Genomic DNA, 16,827 nt, shown 5'->3' on the forward strand with positions numbered 1-16,827 from the left:
CAAACACAGATAGTGCTGATAAATCAGGGAAATGAACGTACAGCGACACAAGAAAAGCAAGGGTGTGTGAAAGGCAGCCAAAGAGGCCACTTGGACGTGCCAGGTCCCTGGTGGCCCTGTGACATCACACTGGGAATGGCCACACTGCAGTTCACCCCCTGGCAGAGCACCAGTGGGTCACTGCCTTAAGCCAAGGGGCCAACACTAGTCCAGTCTCATACACTCTTCTCCCCTTCCATGTGCTCCTTGGCTGGAGAGGGCTGCTTGTCCTGGCTACCCTCAGGGCAGGAGGGTTTGGCAGGAGGAGTGGGGCTGCTGCTGGCGGTGGGCAAGAGGTTGGCAGACTGGAGCACAGCCTCCGAGTGCTCCCGCGCCTTCATGCGCAGCGCGGCCACGCTGGCAGTGCGGTTGCTTTGGCAGCCATAGGTGGGCAGGAAGGAGAGGCCCATGGGGTCTGGAACGCAGCACGAGCACAGTGGGCTCCCTGGGGAGGAAGGAAAGAAGGCACCGTCACTCATGGGGAAGGTCATGGAGTCTGACTGTTCCCTCCATGGTCAGTCTGAAGAGGGCAGAGATGGGGTTGACCTTAGGTGGGTACCTTGACCTTTAGTGGGTACATAGATGTTCTCTGTATCAGGGCTAGAAAACCTGTATCCTGTTCTACTGATACTGTGAAGGATCTTACACGTTAGTCACTCAGGGTGACAAACAGAATGAGCAAGGAAAACAGACAAAGGCAAGCAATAAAGTTCAGATCACATCTGAGATTTCCCAGCAAGCAAGGCTCAGCTCATTCCCTCCTCTCATGTGAGGCTGCTGCTCTGTGGCTGCCATCAGCCTATGCTAAGGTGTACCCTGCCCTCCACCTGCAAACTGAGCTTGATCAGCGTGGGCAGCAGCTTTTGATGGGTGAGTGTAAAGGTTCCATCACTTATCTTTACCTGAAAGATTATAGCAGAGAGAAAGGTAAAAATATTCCAGTTATTATGATGACCTTCTCCTATCTCCCTGTAAGACAAAACAGACTTTTCTTTGGCCAGGCCCCTGTCAACTACTACCATCATGACTACCTGTAAGAGTCTGTTCTACCTTTACACAGCCAATGTCTGTGCTGCTTAAGGAAGACACCTTGAAGAGAACGGCCCCCAGAAGTGAGCCAAGGTTACCAAGCACTGTTGCTGCCGACATGGCTTGAGTCCCATCAGGAGAGATGGGTCAGAGCATCTCTACCCTCTTATCTGAGACCTGTTCCAAGCAGTCAATAAAACACTGGAGAGTGGATGAAGTGGATATTCCTCTCTCTTCAAGCTAAAAGGCTCCCCTGAAACCCTCTGACAGAGGCAGTCCTCACTCCACCAGCTGCCTTCCTGAGCTGCAACACTTCAGACTCTTCCTCTGGATTATTTTTGATAGTGCTGGGGGTTGGAACAGTTCCCAAACAAGCATACCTGGAAGTGTAGGTTGACCATTGGGCAGGAAATGCAGTCCATTCAAAAAGCCATCTTGTTACCTAGCTTATATGCATCTATTGAATGAAGAAGAATATGTCAGAGGAGTAGGAAGGAGAGGCAGGGTGGGATGGCTGAGCTACTTTAATTTGCTCTCTGGTTAGAAAAGTTGGGTAACAGCATTTTTCCGGGGGTCTCAGGGGCCACACAAACTCTACATCCTCTGGTACACCCCTGGCAAAAGTCTGTTTTTTGCTGATATGCTACATCCCAACAAGAAACAACCAGGCCGCACACATCCTGGCACGCTGCACTATCTTCCCCTGATCTTTCCAAGCCAAGGACTTGCTTTAATTTCTGCAGTTAATATTTGAGTTAAATGGCTCATGACTAAGTGATGGAACTAATAACCTGCAGAGAGCAGGTAGTCTTTTTTTACACTTCTGTTCTTGGTAGCAACGGGTCAGCACTCATCTGCTAAGGAATGAAGGCAGCCAGTTGCTTGTTTTTAGGACGTCTGCAAGACTTCTCCACAGCAATTGTCAGAGATTTGCAATTGCAAGTAACATTCAGGAAAAATTACTCTTTGCATTTTAAAAAGTAGAATCTACAAAGGACAGGTTATTAATATAAATGGAAAGAACTCTTTTCTCTTGTAATGCTTCTCTGATAAAGCATATAATCAGACCAACATTTCTGTGGGTCCAGGTATTCAAGTAAATTGAATAAACAAATTTCAGCACTTGACTAAAATCCTCCATTTCTTTTGCTTTTAACACTAGGAAGCTCAGTCTTGAATTCTGTGGCTGTTTTGAGCAAGTCAGAAGGAGGTTTTAGAATAAATTCACTCGGTAACACAACTTACAATTTTTGCCACCACCAACCATGCCCATAAAGTAATTTTTTGCCCTGTTGAATCACAGCCACTTCAGGGGTTCTGGACAGCCACTGTTTTAACAAGAGGGAGGAGAGACCCTTCAGAGTCCTTGCAGTTTGCAGTAGGTCGAAAGCCACACAGAAGTCTGTTTATTCATTACTGCCTATTAAGCCTCACTATCTTAAGGTTCTGCCCTGAGATGGGGGAGCATGAAGGCCTACCTGTGCACCAGCTGCCTTTGCACTGCTGCTTTCTAGCACAAACTGAGTGAGACTTTCAAACACAGCTGTTCAGTTCCCAGGCTGAGGGGAGGGCTGGGCTGCCAGCAGTACCTAATACAAGACTAGGTACAGGCGCTGTCTGTGTAGTGGGAGGTGGGGAGAAGCAGTAAAGAGTCTTCCTGTTTCTAAAAATGGAGGAATCAACTCCATCCCCTAAGAATAATTTTAATTCCATTGTTAGAGGGATAAAGTATTTATCAATATTCAGTACCAATCTAAGCTCTTTGCTTAATAATTAGACCTGATATTAGCTAGTAGCTCTGCAACCTGAGGGTGGAGTTACCTGTGGTGGAAACTAAACTATTTCTAGCAATAGTTCACCCATAATCATTCCTCTCATTTTCACTGAGGCTAAAACACTTACAAAGAACAGTTCACACATAAAAAAGAAGTAAAACAAAAAGCAACATTTGCTCCAGGGTCCAGCTAGAATAGAGGAGGGTAGGATTTAGCCCTGTTTCCTTTTAATGTATGTTGTAAAGAAGGTTGAATCTACCTTACAATTGCCTGCATCTGCAGGTGATAAGTCCAGTGAAATCTATCAGACTTTGCTGGCACAAAAGCTGAGACAAACTACGGGAGATTCAGGAGCCCAAGGTCTCCACCTGCCCGTCAGTCAGCCCACAATGTACAGGATGTGATGCTGACCAAGAAAGAAGCGTCCTGATCTAGCAGGCAGCAGAGGTTTTTAACATCTTGTAACCTTGAGTCCACAGTAGGTAAGGAGTGAATTTCTCCTACTTATTTCAAATCTTCAGGACATCAGGCATCCAGCTCCCATCAAAATGTGTGAGGGTTAAACTCTAGATCTTGATTCAGCTTCCACTAACATCTATGACAATCTGGTATTAGTTTAATGGGATTTGTATCAAGTTGCTACAATACGGACAGGGTGATGTTTGCTTTCTTTCAGGAACTTACTGCCTCGTGTACACAAAATTAAAATACACAATTAGATTTCCATTAACTTGCAGCAAATTCTGCTGAATTGATCTAAACCTCCTTGTGTTCCTATATGAGATCATACTTTAAATGCTCAGCCTGAACATAAATACTTAATGTAATAAATACAGTCTGAAATATTTGATCTACTTGGCAGTTTAATTGATCTACTACAGAGACTGACAGGAAAAATTAAATTAGTTTTGTCTTGTCTGTGCCAACATCACATTTTAACTGTAGTGATATTTGATCTACAAGTTTGGTTGTGGTACCTTTTGTGCAGTTCCGCAGTTCTACAGTTCATTTTCAGCTGAGAAGAGTGGGGTGGGAGCAGGGTCCATATTGATACATAAATATTTTAAAGATTTTAATAGATAGTGTTTCTAAAAACCAAACCCCACCTTCCTTTCCCCTTTCAATAGGAACCCCTGCATACCTGAAGTCCACTAACCTAATCAGGATTGGTCCAGAAAGAAACAAGACAGCATCAATTTCCTACCCATGGCTCTTAGAGTGCCTAGCACTTACATATTCCCTAGTAGGTGTGATAAAAGTAAACAAAATATACCTGTGAGGTAGGACAGTGCTAGAGCTGGGGACCTGTGATACAGGAAATTTTCTCAAGGTATGTGCATCTGCAGCAGCCTACAGAAATGTTTTAAATTCTCCAAAGTGAGAGTGCAGATAAACTATGGAAAATGTCAAGCAGAACCCACTGAATATATTTGCTGTATTACATGAAAAAAGTCAGTAAGTCCATAATCAAGAATGACAGAGAAAATAAAGGACCCCAAGAGATTTTATCCCCATTCCCCAGTCTTACGGGAAACAGTGGTGCTTCAATTCAGTAAACACTAGTTCAAGGATGAGTTAGGTCCTTGAACACTTCTTTCACAGCCTTGGCAATGGGAATTGCCCAATGGAATTATGCAAATTCTCTTCATCTTTCCATGATAGAAATTGAAATGTAATGCATGGGCAGTTCTAGTTGTGTTTTGTTTTTTTTTTCCTGGATACTGCAATTAAACCTCCCTAATATGAACAGCAACCACAGCAGCAACAAACCATAAAAGAGCCTAATCAATGGTGCCGTGGAATACGCATTTTGATGTGCATAATGCGATCCTGCTTCTCTACCGGCGGTGTGGAGGTGCCGTGAAAACCAACCAAGCTATAACTTGCACAGAGCTGTGAGTGAATTATGAAAGTAATTCCCTGGCAAGTGTAATTATTTCTCTCCTCATACACTTCACTCATCATGGGGTCTGGGGAAATTTCAGTGGAACGTAACAGACACACTCTTGGCCTCAGCCACCAGAACGGTAGAACACATCCGGCTAAAAAGCGGAGATTCTTGTTTACACCCATTAATAACATCTTCTACATTAATGAATTGCATTCATGCTGTCATCCATTAAGAAGGTACTTTGAGGTCTCTCTGCACAGAACACTAGCTTCTCCTGATGACTCTATTGTTATACAGCCCATAAATAAAACAAGTATTTTCCCTTCATCTTTGAGGTCTGCAATTAAATCTACTAAATGGACTGCAGATGCATGGCTTACAGTAAGTGTTTCATCTTGGAAGAGCATGGAACTGTTGAAGTCACCACAATGAAGTAGCATAGTTGTCAAATCAGGACAATTTCAGAGAGTAATGAACATCAGAAATTTCATCTATGCATGTCAACCTTTTTCCTGAGTATGGCCAGTGGTGAATTACAAAACCCTAAAGTAGGAAACACTGTATACACCAGAAATTATGATCTTATACAAATTTTTCAAACAAGGAATTGTATTTCCTGAAAGAATAGTTTACAGAAAGCTGATATAGTAGTAGACAGATGCTTGCTATTAAATACAGCCTCCAATGTGCTAAACTCCTGAGAGGGAGAAGACCCCCCAAAGAAAAGGAAAAGGTCTGTTATATTACTGAATACAGAATATTTGATAGAAACAGAGAAAAACTGGCCAGTGATTACGTACTCTTCTCTGGAACAGTCTGTGCTCTGAAAAACAGTTTCAATTGCTACTGTATAGGCGGCTTCTTTTCTTCACAGAACATCCTGTGGTGCTAATATCCTCACTTTGGGGGGTGTGTGTGTGAAATCTCTATTGCAGAGACAGCAAAGTTCATGGGGCATAGGTGCTTAGGGAAAATAGCTTTCTTCTCATTCATCAGAGCAGACCTAGTCTCATGCTCCAACAATATCCCCCATTTACCCAGAAGGAGCATATGTGGGGTCCAGAGCCACTGAAAGCATGAGGCAAGCCTACAATGCACTTCACAGTCTTTCCAAAAGGAAAGTTGCAGGCTTAGTCCTTGCCCCATACTAGGTTGTCTTGAGATTTTTTTCTCTTCTAGACCAACTTCATCATCAACTATTACATCCTTATACTATAAATTAGATCCAAGAACCCTGTTCCCTAAACACTTTATGTAGCTTTGGAAATCTGGGTCTGGAGCCAAGCAAAGTCAGAGAAGGAAGGAGAGGTATTAGTTTCTTTACAAAAGACAGAACACTCAGATGGCAGGATGAAAATGGTCCCTGAGAGTATAAAATAATTATTAATTAGTTACATCACCATCATCACTTGTTATTCACTGTATTGATTTTAATTGTCTCCTTTTAAAGCATCAGTCAAATATTACTCACTGACACCACTGAACTGTTGGCTCACAAGTCCAACAAAGCACATCTTGTATCCTCAAAAGAATAAGAGAACAACCTACACTTTGCAGCAGAATCTGATGTGCTCAGAGTGCCCATTTGTTTGCAGGCAGGTCTTATGGCCTTACTTAAGAAGATGATTCACTTTACTGACTGGGATTATTCTCCCAGTGGTAGGAATACATATCTATTTACAGGATCCACATAAAGGAGCTGCATTTAATTTGACACTGGCATAGAAGAAAGCGGGATCATGCATCCTTTGGTAGTGACATGGTGCTTTGATTCTGGAGCAACTATTTTGCTTTCAAAAGCACAAAGAAAGCATAGCTGGCACAAGACAGACACTGGGAAGACCTCTTGACCACTTCACTCTTCAATAAAACTTGCAAAATTTTGGAAAACCTTACCACTTGCTGAATTCCCCCTTATTGAAGCAATCCAAAGAAACAAGGAGCTCAGAACTCTATGCCTATGCTGAGTTTGAAGGGATTTTGTGACAGAAAGTCCTATACCCTCAGATTCATTGTGACAGAGTCAAATCATTTCTGCAGCAAAATGCAACTAGATTCTCAAGGGAGAGGCTTAGGTCACTTCATTAAGACAACATGTAAGGACATAGACTATTGCCCAGCTAAATTTAGGGTTAGTACTCCTTTGGCAAGCCTAAGTCCACGAATCAGCTCCTAGCTCAAAAGGAAATGAGGAGGGAGAGTCAAACAAACCGAATTAAGCATATGTCGAAGATAATCATATTAGAGTTTTGTGAACACTGTGTCTCTCCCTGTTCTTTCTTTGCTTCCCACAACCATTATCTCCTCCTCTGGACTGGCATGTGAGCTTGGTTGTGCTCTCAAATACACTGGTTTAGATGAACCATCATTCATCTGCAGTTTCCATACCAAAGAAAAACAAAATGCGGATCAGAGCTGTGATACCCTTGGTCCACTCAGAAGGTCTAGAGATTGTCCTGGTCACCAATTTACGAGACTGAAGGCTCAATGTCTGCTGTGCACAGCCCTACCCCAGCACAAGCAAATTATGCTTGGGGAAAGGGGGAAAGAGGAGACTGTGGAGATGAGCCAAGGAAGGAGGAGACAATACTCCATATATCAATACCACAGGAAAGATGCTACAATTATTATCTGCTTGTATAAGTCAATTTTGTCCTCTCATAGAACTATAAATTCTTGCTCCTTAAGCTCAAAGCCAAAATTTGACATTACTGAGACCTAGCAGCAGAACTAGCAGCAGAAGAAAAGGAGTTCCCCTCCAAACAAGCAGCTCAGACTACAAGTTCCTTGCAAGGATAAAAATTTGCTGACAGGCATAGGCAGCTCCACAAAGCTCCTGGTAGGTGGATATGCAGATGTGTGAGTCTGTAACTGGATCTATTAAACTCAAAATATACTACTTTATCACAGTCTCCTTGCATGCATCTGGAGATTTCTAGTGCCAGGCAGGAAATATAAACCAGGCCATTTCAGGAATGAACTGCATGTATAGCTGACAACATTCACCAAGATAGTATCCAGGCATCTGAAAATCATTCCTGCAAAAATTGCAAAAATAAAAAATCTGTATTTTGGGACCAGCTTTTCAGGGACACTGTCTCTTAACCTGGGCAACTGACTATCAAATATCTACAAGAGATCCAGGAATAGAACTTTTTCTGCCCCTCGGTTGGAAAGCAAAGCAAAGCAAAAAGGAGCAAATTATTAATTTCTCAATTTAGTGGTTGAGCTGTAATATCACAGAAAAGAATAGCAGGAAGTCTTCCAAATAAATAAAACTAAAAACAACCAACCAACCAAACAAAAATCGACAAAGAAAACAACAAAACAAAAAATACCAACCCTTCATGCCATTTTTTTTATTCCTTTTTTTTATTATTTTGATTGGCTTTTGCTTTTTAAGTTATTTTTTCTTAAAATTTTTCTTAAACATTTAGACATGAAGCCAGTGAGAACAACTAACTGATGCATCTAATTTTGAAAACACTTAAATGTAAATTTTAAGAAAAAAAAATCCCTTACTTTCAACTCTATTTCCACACATTTCAGCCCATCTGGGACTACATTTATCAATGAACAATCTTTTTCCCTGAAGAATTTCACGTATATCTGCTTCCCCCAGGAAGCTGTTCCTACCTAATCGAAGAAACCAAAATTCCCAGCCCCAACACTTCACAGGGCAGAGATCAAGAGGACTCATGCACTCCAACAGCTGCTGCCCACTTATAGGTGATCATCAACCTTTAAGTTTTAGGGTTCAGGTCACACCCGTGTGTCCTTTCTTGATTCAAAATCCCAGGTCCCACACCTATCAAAAGAGCAGTAACTGTTGCGTCTGGCTTCAGTTTTTTTGAAAGACAGGAGGGAGGAAGTATAGGGGGCAGGACACTGGACTTAACACAAAACTCAGCAGTTTCAAATATTTGCTTCAGGAATACACCTTGGCAATACTGATTTAACTGGAAATACTCACAAGGAGCATGAGGTACACCAGAGAATACAGTGAGAGGTATTAGAGGACATTTTTGTTCATAGTGGAGGGTCTTTAACTTTCCTCACAAGTTATTGCACATCGGGACACAGAGTAAATGTTTGTGCCTCTTTGTGCTTGGCACTGCTATGAGGCTTTACATCCTATAAATCTATAAATTGAATTCATCCTGCTTACACCCTTAGTCTTAGACATTGTTAGGCTAGGAACAGCTAATGGATCAGCAGGTGATTTATTTTTAAAAGATGCATAGTGCTGCTTTTTGGAAGCTAAAAGTACAAAGACATGGGATGTACCCTTCCTGAAGCCTGGGTCCCAGGTAATGAGGAATTACTTTGTATCCTCCCCTGTCCCCAGGAACACACTTTATTCAAGTTCTACTGTCCAAGAAGAGAAAGGTCTGGACTGTGCAGAGATGCACTGCAAAGGAAACTGCATGCAGAGCGGATGAGGCATTGGTAATGGTGCCAGGTAATACATAATGCAAAAGGATGTGTATAACTAATTTATTAGAATAAATTTGACTCTTAAAAAAAAGCATATGCAACAAAAACTCTAAAGGAGCAATCCTACCTGCCTCACTCCTTGAGACAAATCCTGACCTCACAAAAAGTAACTGAGTAAAATGAAGGAGTTTTGCCACAAATGGTGCTACAAGATACAACAGGAGGCTCAATTCTGCATGTGCAGCATTGGTCAGTGCAATTACTGCCATCTAAACAGAAAGAGAGATCCACCATTTCCCAAAGGCTTCCCCACACGTGGGACTATGCCACTTAGCTTGAAAGAGATGCTCTTTGAGCTTACCCCTGAAGTTAAACAAAGTAATTTACCTTTTAGAGAGGCGACATGGGATAAAGCTTGTGCGTAGGTGGCTGTGTTGAGGAGAGTCCCCGGCAGGCAGGAAGGGAAGAAAGGTCCTGTAGGACCCACTGCTCGACTTAGGCTGATGAGGAAGAGAAAACAATTTCCTTGCAAAACCAGAACCAGCTGATTCCATTTCTGCATGCACACAAACATGTTGGTGTCTCAGTGTCCAACTAGATGTGACCAAGCCCAGATAACATTAGCCTCCCACAGCCACCAGCTTCTCAGCATTCCCACAGGGAACAGTCAGCTGCACAAGAAACAGCTCATTTTCTAAAGATGATTCTATGTAGGTCAAAGCATGGCAGCATGCAAATCTGTATGCACATACATACATATGAGGCATGCTTGCCCCACAGACAGGCAGCTGATAGCACACTCTTACCTCTGCTGGATCTCCAGACCCTCTTTTTTATTCCTGGTTTGATCTGCTGGAGAAGGGGAATTTAAATTCCTTGCAGGAGGTGCCACCTCAGCCATGGTTTCCTTAGATCCCTCTTGGTCAGAAGCACCCCTCTCTGTTTTTCTCCATTTAGCTCTTCGATTTTGGAACCACACCTGGAGTGGGAGAGCAATCCTGGCTGAAAACTGTGTTTAGCCGAATGTGAAGCAAGGAAATTGTAAATTGTTACGCTAGTGAAATCAGTTATTTAAAAGTTTGGCTAAAACTTCCTCTTATTTTGTATCTCCATTGCTATTCTAGTTGAGTCTTAAGATTATATTTCTATCTATAATGTTTCTGGGTCTGGAAAACAAGCCAGAAATGTCTAAAGACATTCCAAAGGCATGTTACAAGCAAAAATTTAACAAAAAATAGTTTTGATGTTACCGTGCCAGTTAGCAAAACATTTAATCATGTGCTTGCCTTAATGCACACATTTAATTCTCACTGATTTCTATGTTTTAGCACAACTGAAAACCATTTTACAGGGTTGGTATTAAATACCTATCTAAGCACTCTGATGAAACCATATATGTCTTTAAATGAGCTGCTGCTAGAATCAGAGAGGTGAGAAATGAGAAGGTGTGTATTAGGCCATATTATCCAGCCCATTTTATGGAGAGGACTGATACTGGCTGCTATTCTTCTCATGTCCAGTCTGCATTCAAAGGACTCAAAAGTTGATAGATACTAGTTTTGGAAGATCATTCTACAGTTTAACACTGTGGTGGTACAACTGCCCCCCGCCTCAGGCCACACTACGGTCTCAGAACACCAGTTTCCAAACCTTATTTTTTTCCCCATATGCAAAACAAACATTCATGTTCTTGATTTTATCCCCTGATTTTTAGTCAAAAAACTTGTTTTTTTCCATTAACCTTGGAGCTGATTCTCTGAAAGGATCGTATCTGAGCTGGAAAATGCCAAGTTGATCTTGAGATCAGGAAACTCACATTTTAATACACGAATTCAAGTATGGGTGAGATTGGTATTATTATTATTCTCCTCTTCCAACTCCATTTTAGTTAGCTGCCTTTTAATTGCATGTATCAGCAAACATTGAATAATGATTTTATCTATATTCTAAATTTAGAGCAGTTAAATGCAAAGCAAAATGCAGACACTTTCTTGTGTCTTAATTGAATGAAGGTCACAGCTATAACAACATTTAATTGAGCTATTTTTCATTATCATATTTTAATGACTTTGCACTGACAGTTCGCCTGCTTCTGAGGAAAGAGCATGATGAAGTCGTTTATTTCCCTATTTAGTTATTGTTTGACAACATCATCTTCGATTAAGACTCTGCTTTATAGCACATTAATCATATTTGAATGAGCAAGGGGTATAAATGTAAACATATCTCCCATCCTCTGTGTTTCCCCATGTCCCTGTATGAAAGCAGGCTAAACAAATGCTTGCATCTATTGTCTGTTTGCATAATAGCCAACAACAAGGCTAAACACCAGTCCTCAGCAATCTAATTGTCACCACCCCTATCTCACCCTTGCACCTTTCAGGAAGAAGTTATGATCTTCCACTTCTGAATGCTCAATAATTGTCCCATTTATCTCAATTTGCAGTTCAGTCTTTAGGCACCAATAGCCAAAATGACATTTTTTATTATTTTTTTTAAGCCAGTACCTACAATGCAGTGGTAAAAGGAGATTTTCATTTTCAAATAATAATCAGTTTAATTTGCCCGCATATGACCAATGATTCATGTTGAGATTTAATAATCAGGATCACATAATCTGATTATAGGAGAAATAATTTGTTTACAATCCCCAATTTACTGTGGTGAATTCCATTATCTCTCTTCAGCCATTGGGTTTTAAGAGATACTAACATGACCCTAGGGAACAAAAGGCAAGCTATTATATTTCCTACAATTAGATCTTTGCATAGTCTTAACCCCGAGCGCCTAAATAAATAAATAAATAAAAATAGAAGAACAGCATGCGGAAAAGCCCCACAAACAAAAATTAATGCATAATTGTGTTCAAAAAATGGTTTGCAACTTTGCAGTGAATGCCTGCAGAGTTATAGGGATCCATGTCTGACAACTGCAAGACTTCTGCTCTTGGCAGAGGTTGTAGACACACAAAATTAATCCCTGGAGATGGAAAAACAAACGTATGGATAAAAGGGGGAAAAAAAGAGGGAAAAAGTGAGGAGAAGGAAGAAAAGAAGGGGTGGAAAAGAGTGGTGGTGGAAAGAGTAATCATGGCCGATGGTATTTACTGGATCATATTAAAGGTGTGGAAATTGCTCTGCAGGCTCTTTAGCTCTAAATCAAGTGTTTAGAAAGAAGGCAAAGGGAGAAAAGTTGAAGAGGTGCATAAGATTTCTTCCTGGCAGCTGGGCTCCCTGCAGTTGACTAACCCCACTGCTCGACAGTGGTCATAGTTGCTTTGGAGAATCACGTCTCAGCTCTTTTCTCTGCACCACGCCCCCCCTCCAAAAGCAAGGAAATGGATGTGCATTGATGTAATTTAGTACCTTGGAGACGCGGACAAATTAGTGTAGAACATTATCACTAGTTAATTATGAATGACCGATTAATCAACCTAATCTAATATTCCACATTATGTTGATGTTATTAAAGTGCATCATGAAAATGACAGATCGTCTTCATTTGCGTTCTTTGGCCAAATGTGCACTCTGCAGTCATGATGTCAAATAAAAAAAATAAAATAAAAAAAAAAGTTTGCCAGTTTGAATACCCGAATTAAATAATTCCCCAGGATGTTTACCTGCACCCTGGCCTCTGTGAGGTTGATTTTCATAGCCAGCTCTTCCCGAGTGAACACATCGGGGTAGTGGGTTTGAGCAAAAACGGCTTCCAGGGCCTCGAGCTGGTGGAGGGGAGAAGAGAGATCCGTGAGAAATCTGTCCGGCCGCCCCACGGGGTGTCTGCCAGGCATGGCTGAGGAAAGCAGGACCACCCGAGGCAGTGGGGAAGGCGTGACGCCAGGCTGGCATGGGGCTGGCACGGCATGGGGCGTAGGGGAAGCAGGTGGGAAGCAGGAAGGGAGCAGTGTGGGGGAGGCAGGGAACAAGTATGGGGCAAGCATGGGGCAATGGGTGCGCAGGGCAGGGGCAGAGAGAAGCAGGTTCCTACCTGCTGCAAGGTGAAGGTGGTGCGGTTGCGACGCTGCTTCCTGCGCAGGAACCCGTCGTCGAAGTCGCCAGTGGAGTGGCCTCCGAAGGGCGCCGCGCCTGCAGGCCGAGAGCCGAGTTAGGGGCCGCTGTGCCCCGTGGGGGCAAAGGTGTCCCCGTGGGGACACATCGGTTGGGTGGGGAATGCGGCTCCATCTCCGCGGGGCCGGAGCCCCAAGCACCCCAGTCAGCCCCGGGAGCACTGCGGGAGCTGGGTGGGGGCACCGGGGGATTCTTCCGACCGAAGCTCACCGCGCCCCGGTAAAGAGTATTTTTTCGGGCCATTTGTGTTTTAAAAGGACGACAAGATGAAGTTTTGACATTGGCGTGGGGACGGCAGCTCGTAATGGCCCTGCCCATCTGCCGGGAGAGCCCGGGAAAGCCCCTGCCTGGACGGGGCAGCACCGGGGCCTCTGTGATTCCCCACGCACATCCTGCGAGCAGCGGCCGAGCCGCCCCGGTCTGCTCGCCCTCATTCCTGGAGGAGAACATGGGCACGGGGCTCCGTACAGCTGAGCACCAGGGGCAGCTCGGCCACGGCTGAGCCGCCGGGACTCTGCAGAGGGGCTGGAGGAGGCCGCCCCTGTCCTTCCCCGACGGGGGTTCGAGGGGCCGACGGGGGCACTTGGGTTTTGTCCCTGGGCGGAGGTCGGCAGAGGGCAAATGGGCCGCTGGGATGCAAGTGGAGTGGACCCTGGCCTTCGCGGCTCCCCCCATCCTCCGTGCCCGGGCTGAAGTGTGTCACTCCCTTTCTGTCCGCTGACAAAACAGGATAAAGAAAAACAACCAACCAAACAAAACAAACCAGACCAAAATACCACCCAAAACTTAAACCAAACTCAGAAACAGCAAACAAACAAAAATCCACCACCTCCAAACTCACAAAAAAAAACCAAAACAAAAAAACCCTCACGGAACAGAGAAGTATCCAAACCCTCAGAAGAGTTGCTGAATGTCCCTGTGGCCCCACTCGCAGACCTGCCCATGGGGTGCTCTGGCCCGGCCCGGCCCCACCGAGGGCAAGGGGGCTGGAGGTCGCCGCTCATCTTGCAGCATAGTTTGGAAGATAAACACGGCCTCCAGCCCCCTCCTCACACAGACGGACGACTCTCTGCTAGCCTGGGAGAGGCTCATCAGAGAATAAAATACTGTCCTGATGACCCCTAGAGTCCAGTCTCTTCCCTGTGGTACTGGGCCTCCCTGACTGCCCAAACGCTGGCCGAAGTGAGCTTTTCTGTTGCCACCTCTGTTTTGGTGATGGGTGGGTGGGGGGTTTTGGATAGTGGTGTATTTTTATTTATTTATATATTTATTCTTTTTACCCTTTAGCAGGACAGTCCACCCCTTTCCCCCCTCCCCGATGCTGCCCAGGGCGGGAGAATGAAGGGCCGGCCCCGGACGCCGCCGGGAGAGGCTGCAGACTGCGGGGGCAGCTCCCTGTCCCTGGCGCCAGCCCCACGCTGCCACCGGAGAAACAAACACACATCGAACAAACAAGCAAACAAGCAAGCAAACAAACAAACCAAAACAAGAGCACGTTTCCAAAGCCGTTGCCAAAAACTAACGAACAAAGCCGCCCCAGCGCTTGGTGACAGGTGTGGGAGAGATCCTCGCACTGTCCTGCCCAGTCCACCTCCCTTGTCCCGCCCGGAGAAAACTTTGGGGAGAGCTGGACCGTCTCTTCCTGGCAGGGCTGTCGCAGGGAAATCCCCTTGCTCTCCCTGCGATGCCCGTGCAAGGAACAGGGTGGGCAGTCAGGGGTATTTTCCGGGGCCGGGTCGCTTTCTCCGCCGTGCAGCCGCGGGCGTGCTCGGGCACGGCGGGACAGCCCGCCCGGGGCTGGGGCTGGGCGGCCGCGGCTCCGAGGATGCTCCACGCACTGCGAACACTGGCCGGAGGGAGCGGGTGCAGAGGGCCCTGGGACAAGAGGAAATCCCGACGACTGCCATATTTTTTTTAAAGGAAACAAATAATAATAATAATAATAATAATAAATAGACAAAAGCCTCTGACCAATAACACAAAAAACCCCATCCTCCCAAATATTTATTTCCTTTTTTTTTTTTTCTTCAGTCGTACCTCGTTTTCCCCCATCCTCCCGCAGAATGTTTGTAAAATAGCATTAAAGATTTATGTGGTCCCTTTGGCTGGAGGGAGGAGGCGTGACCACGTCCTGAAAGTGTCCCGATTACAGCCATGACACCAACATCTGTGCTGGGAGGGGAGAAAAGCATCTCTGCCGTAGCCTGAGGCTCAACTGCGGGATCACTATCCACAGAGGGGAGGCAGGTGGCAAAATGACAGGGATGGGGGTGTAAAACCAAGGCCTTTCCAGCAGGCATCAAATTAAAAAAAAAAAAAAGTAATTCTTTCCATCCTGTGACAAGAGGGGAAATCTGGGAGCGGGGAGGGGGATAGGATTGTGTTTTCTTAAGGAAAAGGATAATATTTAGTGGCCTTTATAAATCTACATCTTATCCCAGCACGTATCTGCACCCGACAGTCGTGGAGCAAGTCAGACCACAGTTTCTCCCTCCGTCCCCTGCACACCCCCACCCTACACCCCGCAAAGTTCAGCTCTGGTACTTACACGTCTCCGTGCGACAACACTCACCCTCTAGCTGCGGGGGGCAGTGGAAGTAGAACATGGTCCTGCGGCTGGGTGGGCGCCCGCTACCCGCAGCTGCGAGCCCGCCTGCGGCCGGGGCCGGGGCCAGCCCGTGGGGCGCGGGGCTCCCGCCCTCCCCCCGCACCGACGGACCGGCACCAGCTCCCCAGTCGGGCACCGCCACGCACCGCCGAGGTTTCTCCTGCAGACCTGAAGACAGAGAAGGAAAGAACAGAATAGGTGAACAGCCAGAAGAAAACACCTGGAGAAACTCACTGACAACCCTTAAGCCCATCCCAGAGGAAACAGAGAAAGTAATGCCTAACCCTCTGCAACGAACTGAAAAAGCCAAAGATAAAAGACTCCGTGGTAGAAACACAGTAATCACAATCAGTAAAACTTTGTTTGTTTGTTTTCTCCCCCGAATAGCAGATTATCTCTCTCTTGTTCTTCTATCTATCCAGCTATAGTGATCTCTCTCACTATCTATCTATCTATCTATCTATCTATCTATCTATCTATATCTATCTACCTCCCTATCTACCTATTATCTAATTATCTCAAATACTCTTCTCCGGAGCAAATAATTACATGAAGAAAAAGATGTTTGTAGAACCGCTTAAAAAAAAAAAAATCTAAATTATTCTGCCTAAATGAAACAGCAATAAAACCTAAAAGCTGTCTTCTTTTTAAAGCATCCAACACACTGAGAGCCACGTTCGGGTTGGAAACCAATGTCCTCGGGAAAAACAAACAAACAACAACAACAACAAAAAAACCCAACAAACAAAACCAAATCACCAAACAACTATTCAAATTTATATGCAGTCATAAAAAAAAAAAAAATCCAGAAGTCAAATGAATATAGTAATCCATACCTAAACCGAACAGACGTAAAAATCACCGGTAAGGTTTGGGGGTATTTTGCTTTAGAATAAGGCGCTGTGAGTTGTTGGCTTCAGAGACAGAAGGGCTCTGTGGAGTTCTGGAAGTGGCCAGATGTCTTTATATCTGTCTACAGCA

The 16,827-nt window shown here is 44.5% G+C and overlaps 1 protein-coding gene across 1 annotated transcript; it reads right to left on the bottom strand.

Moving 5' to 3' along the window:
• Window positions 1-215: 215 nt before the first annotated feature.
• DRGX (dorsal root ganglia homeobox) lies at window positions 216-15,844 on the bottom strand. The gene is made up of 6 exons (XM_027648018.1): window positions 15,811-15,844; window positions 13,159-13,256; window positions 12,791-12,892; window positions 9,978-10,150; window positions 9,559-9,671; window positions 216-484 (listed from the first exon to the last, which is right to left on the bottom strand). The coding sequence occupies exons 1-6, from the start codon at window positions 15,842-15,844 to the stop codon at window positions 216-218; spliced, it is 789 nt and encodes a 262-aa protein (XP_027503819.1).
• Window positions 15,845-16,827: the final 983 nt, after the last annotated feature.

This window comes from Corapipo altera, unplaced genomic scaffold (assembly GCF_003945725.1).
Source record: "Corapipo altera isolate COAL_440 unplaced genomic scaffold, ASM394572v1 56, whole genome shotgun sequence".
Classification (NCBI taxonomy): Eukaryota; Metazoa; Chordata; class Aves; order Passeriformes; family Pipridae; genus Corapipo; species Corapipo altera.

What these genes read in the sequence shown, in the direction of transcription:
- DRGX (XM_027648018.1), bottom strand. Translation starts at nt 15,844, where the DNA reads ATGTTCTACTTCCACTGCCCCCCGCAGCTAGAGG. An exon ending in CTGCCCCCCGCAGCTAGAGG is followed by an intron (nt 13,257 to 15,810) that starts GTGAGTGTTGTC and finishes CTCGGCCTGCAG; the next exon opens with GCGCGGCGCCCTTCGGAGGC. An exon ending in CCATGTCGCCTCTCTAAAAG is followed by an intron (nt 485 to 9,558) that starts GTAAATTACTTT and finishes CTTCCTCCCCAG; the next exon opens with GGAGCCCACTGTGCTCGTGC.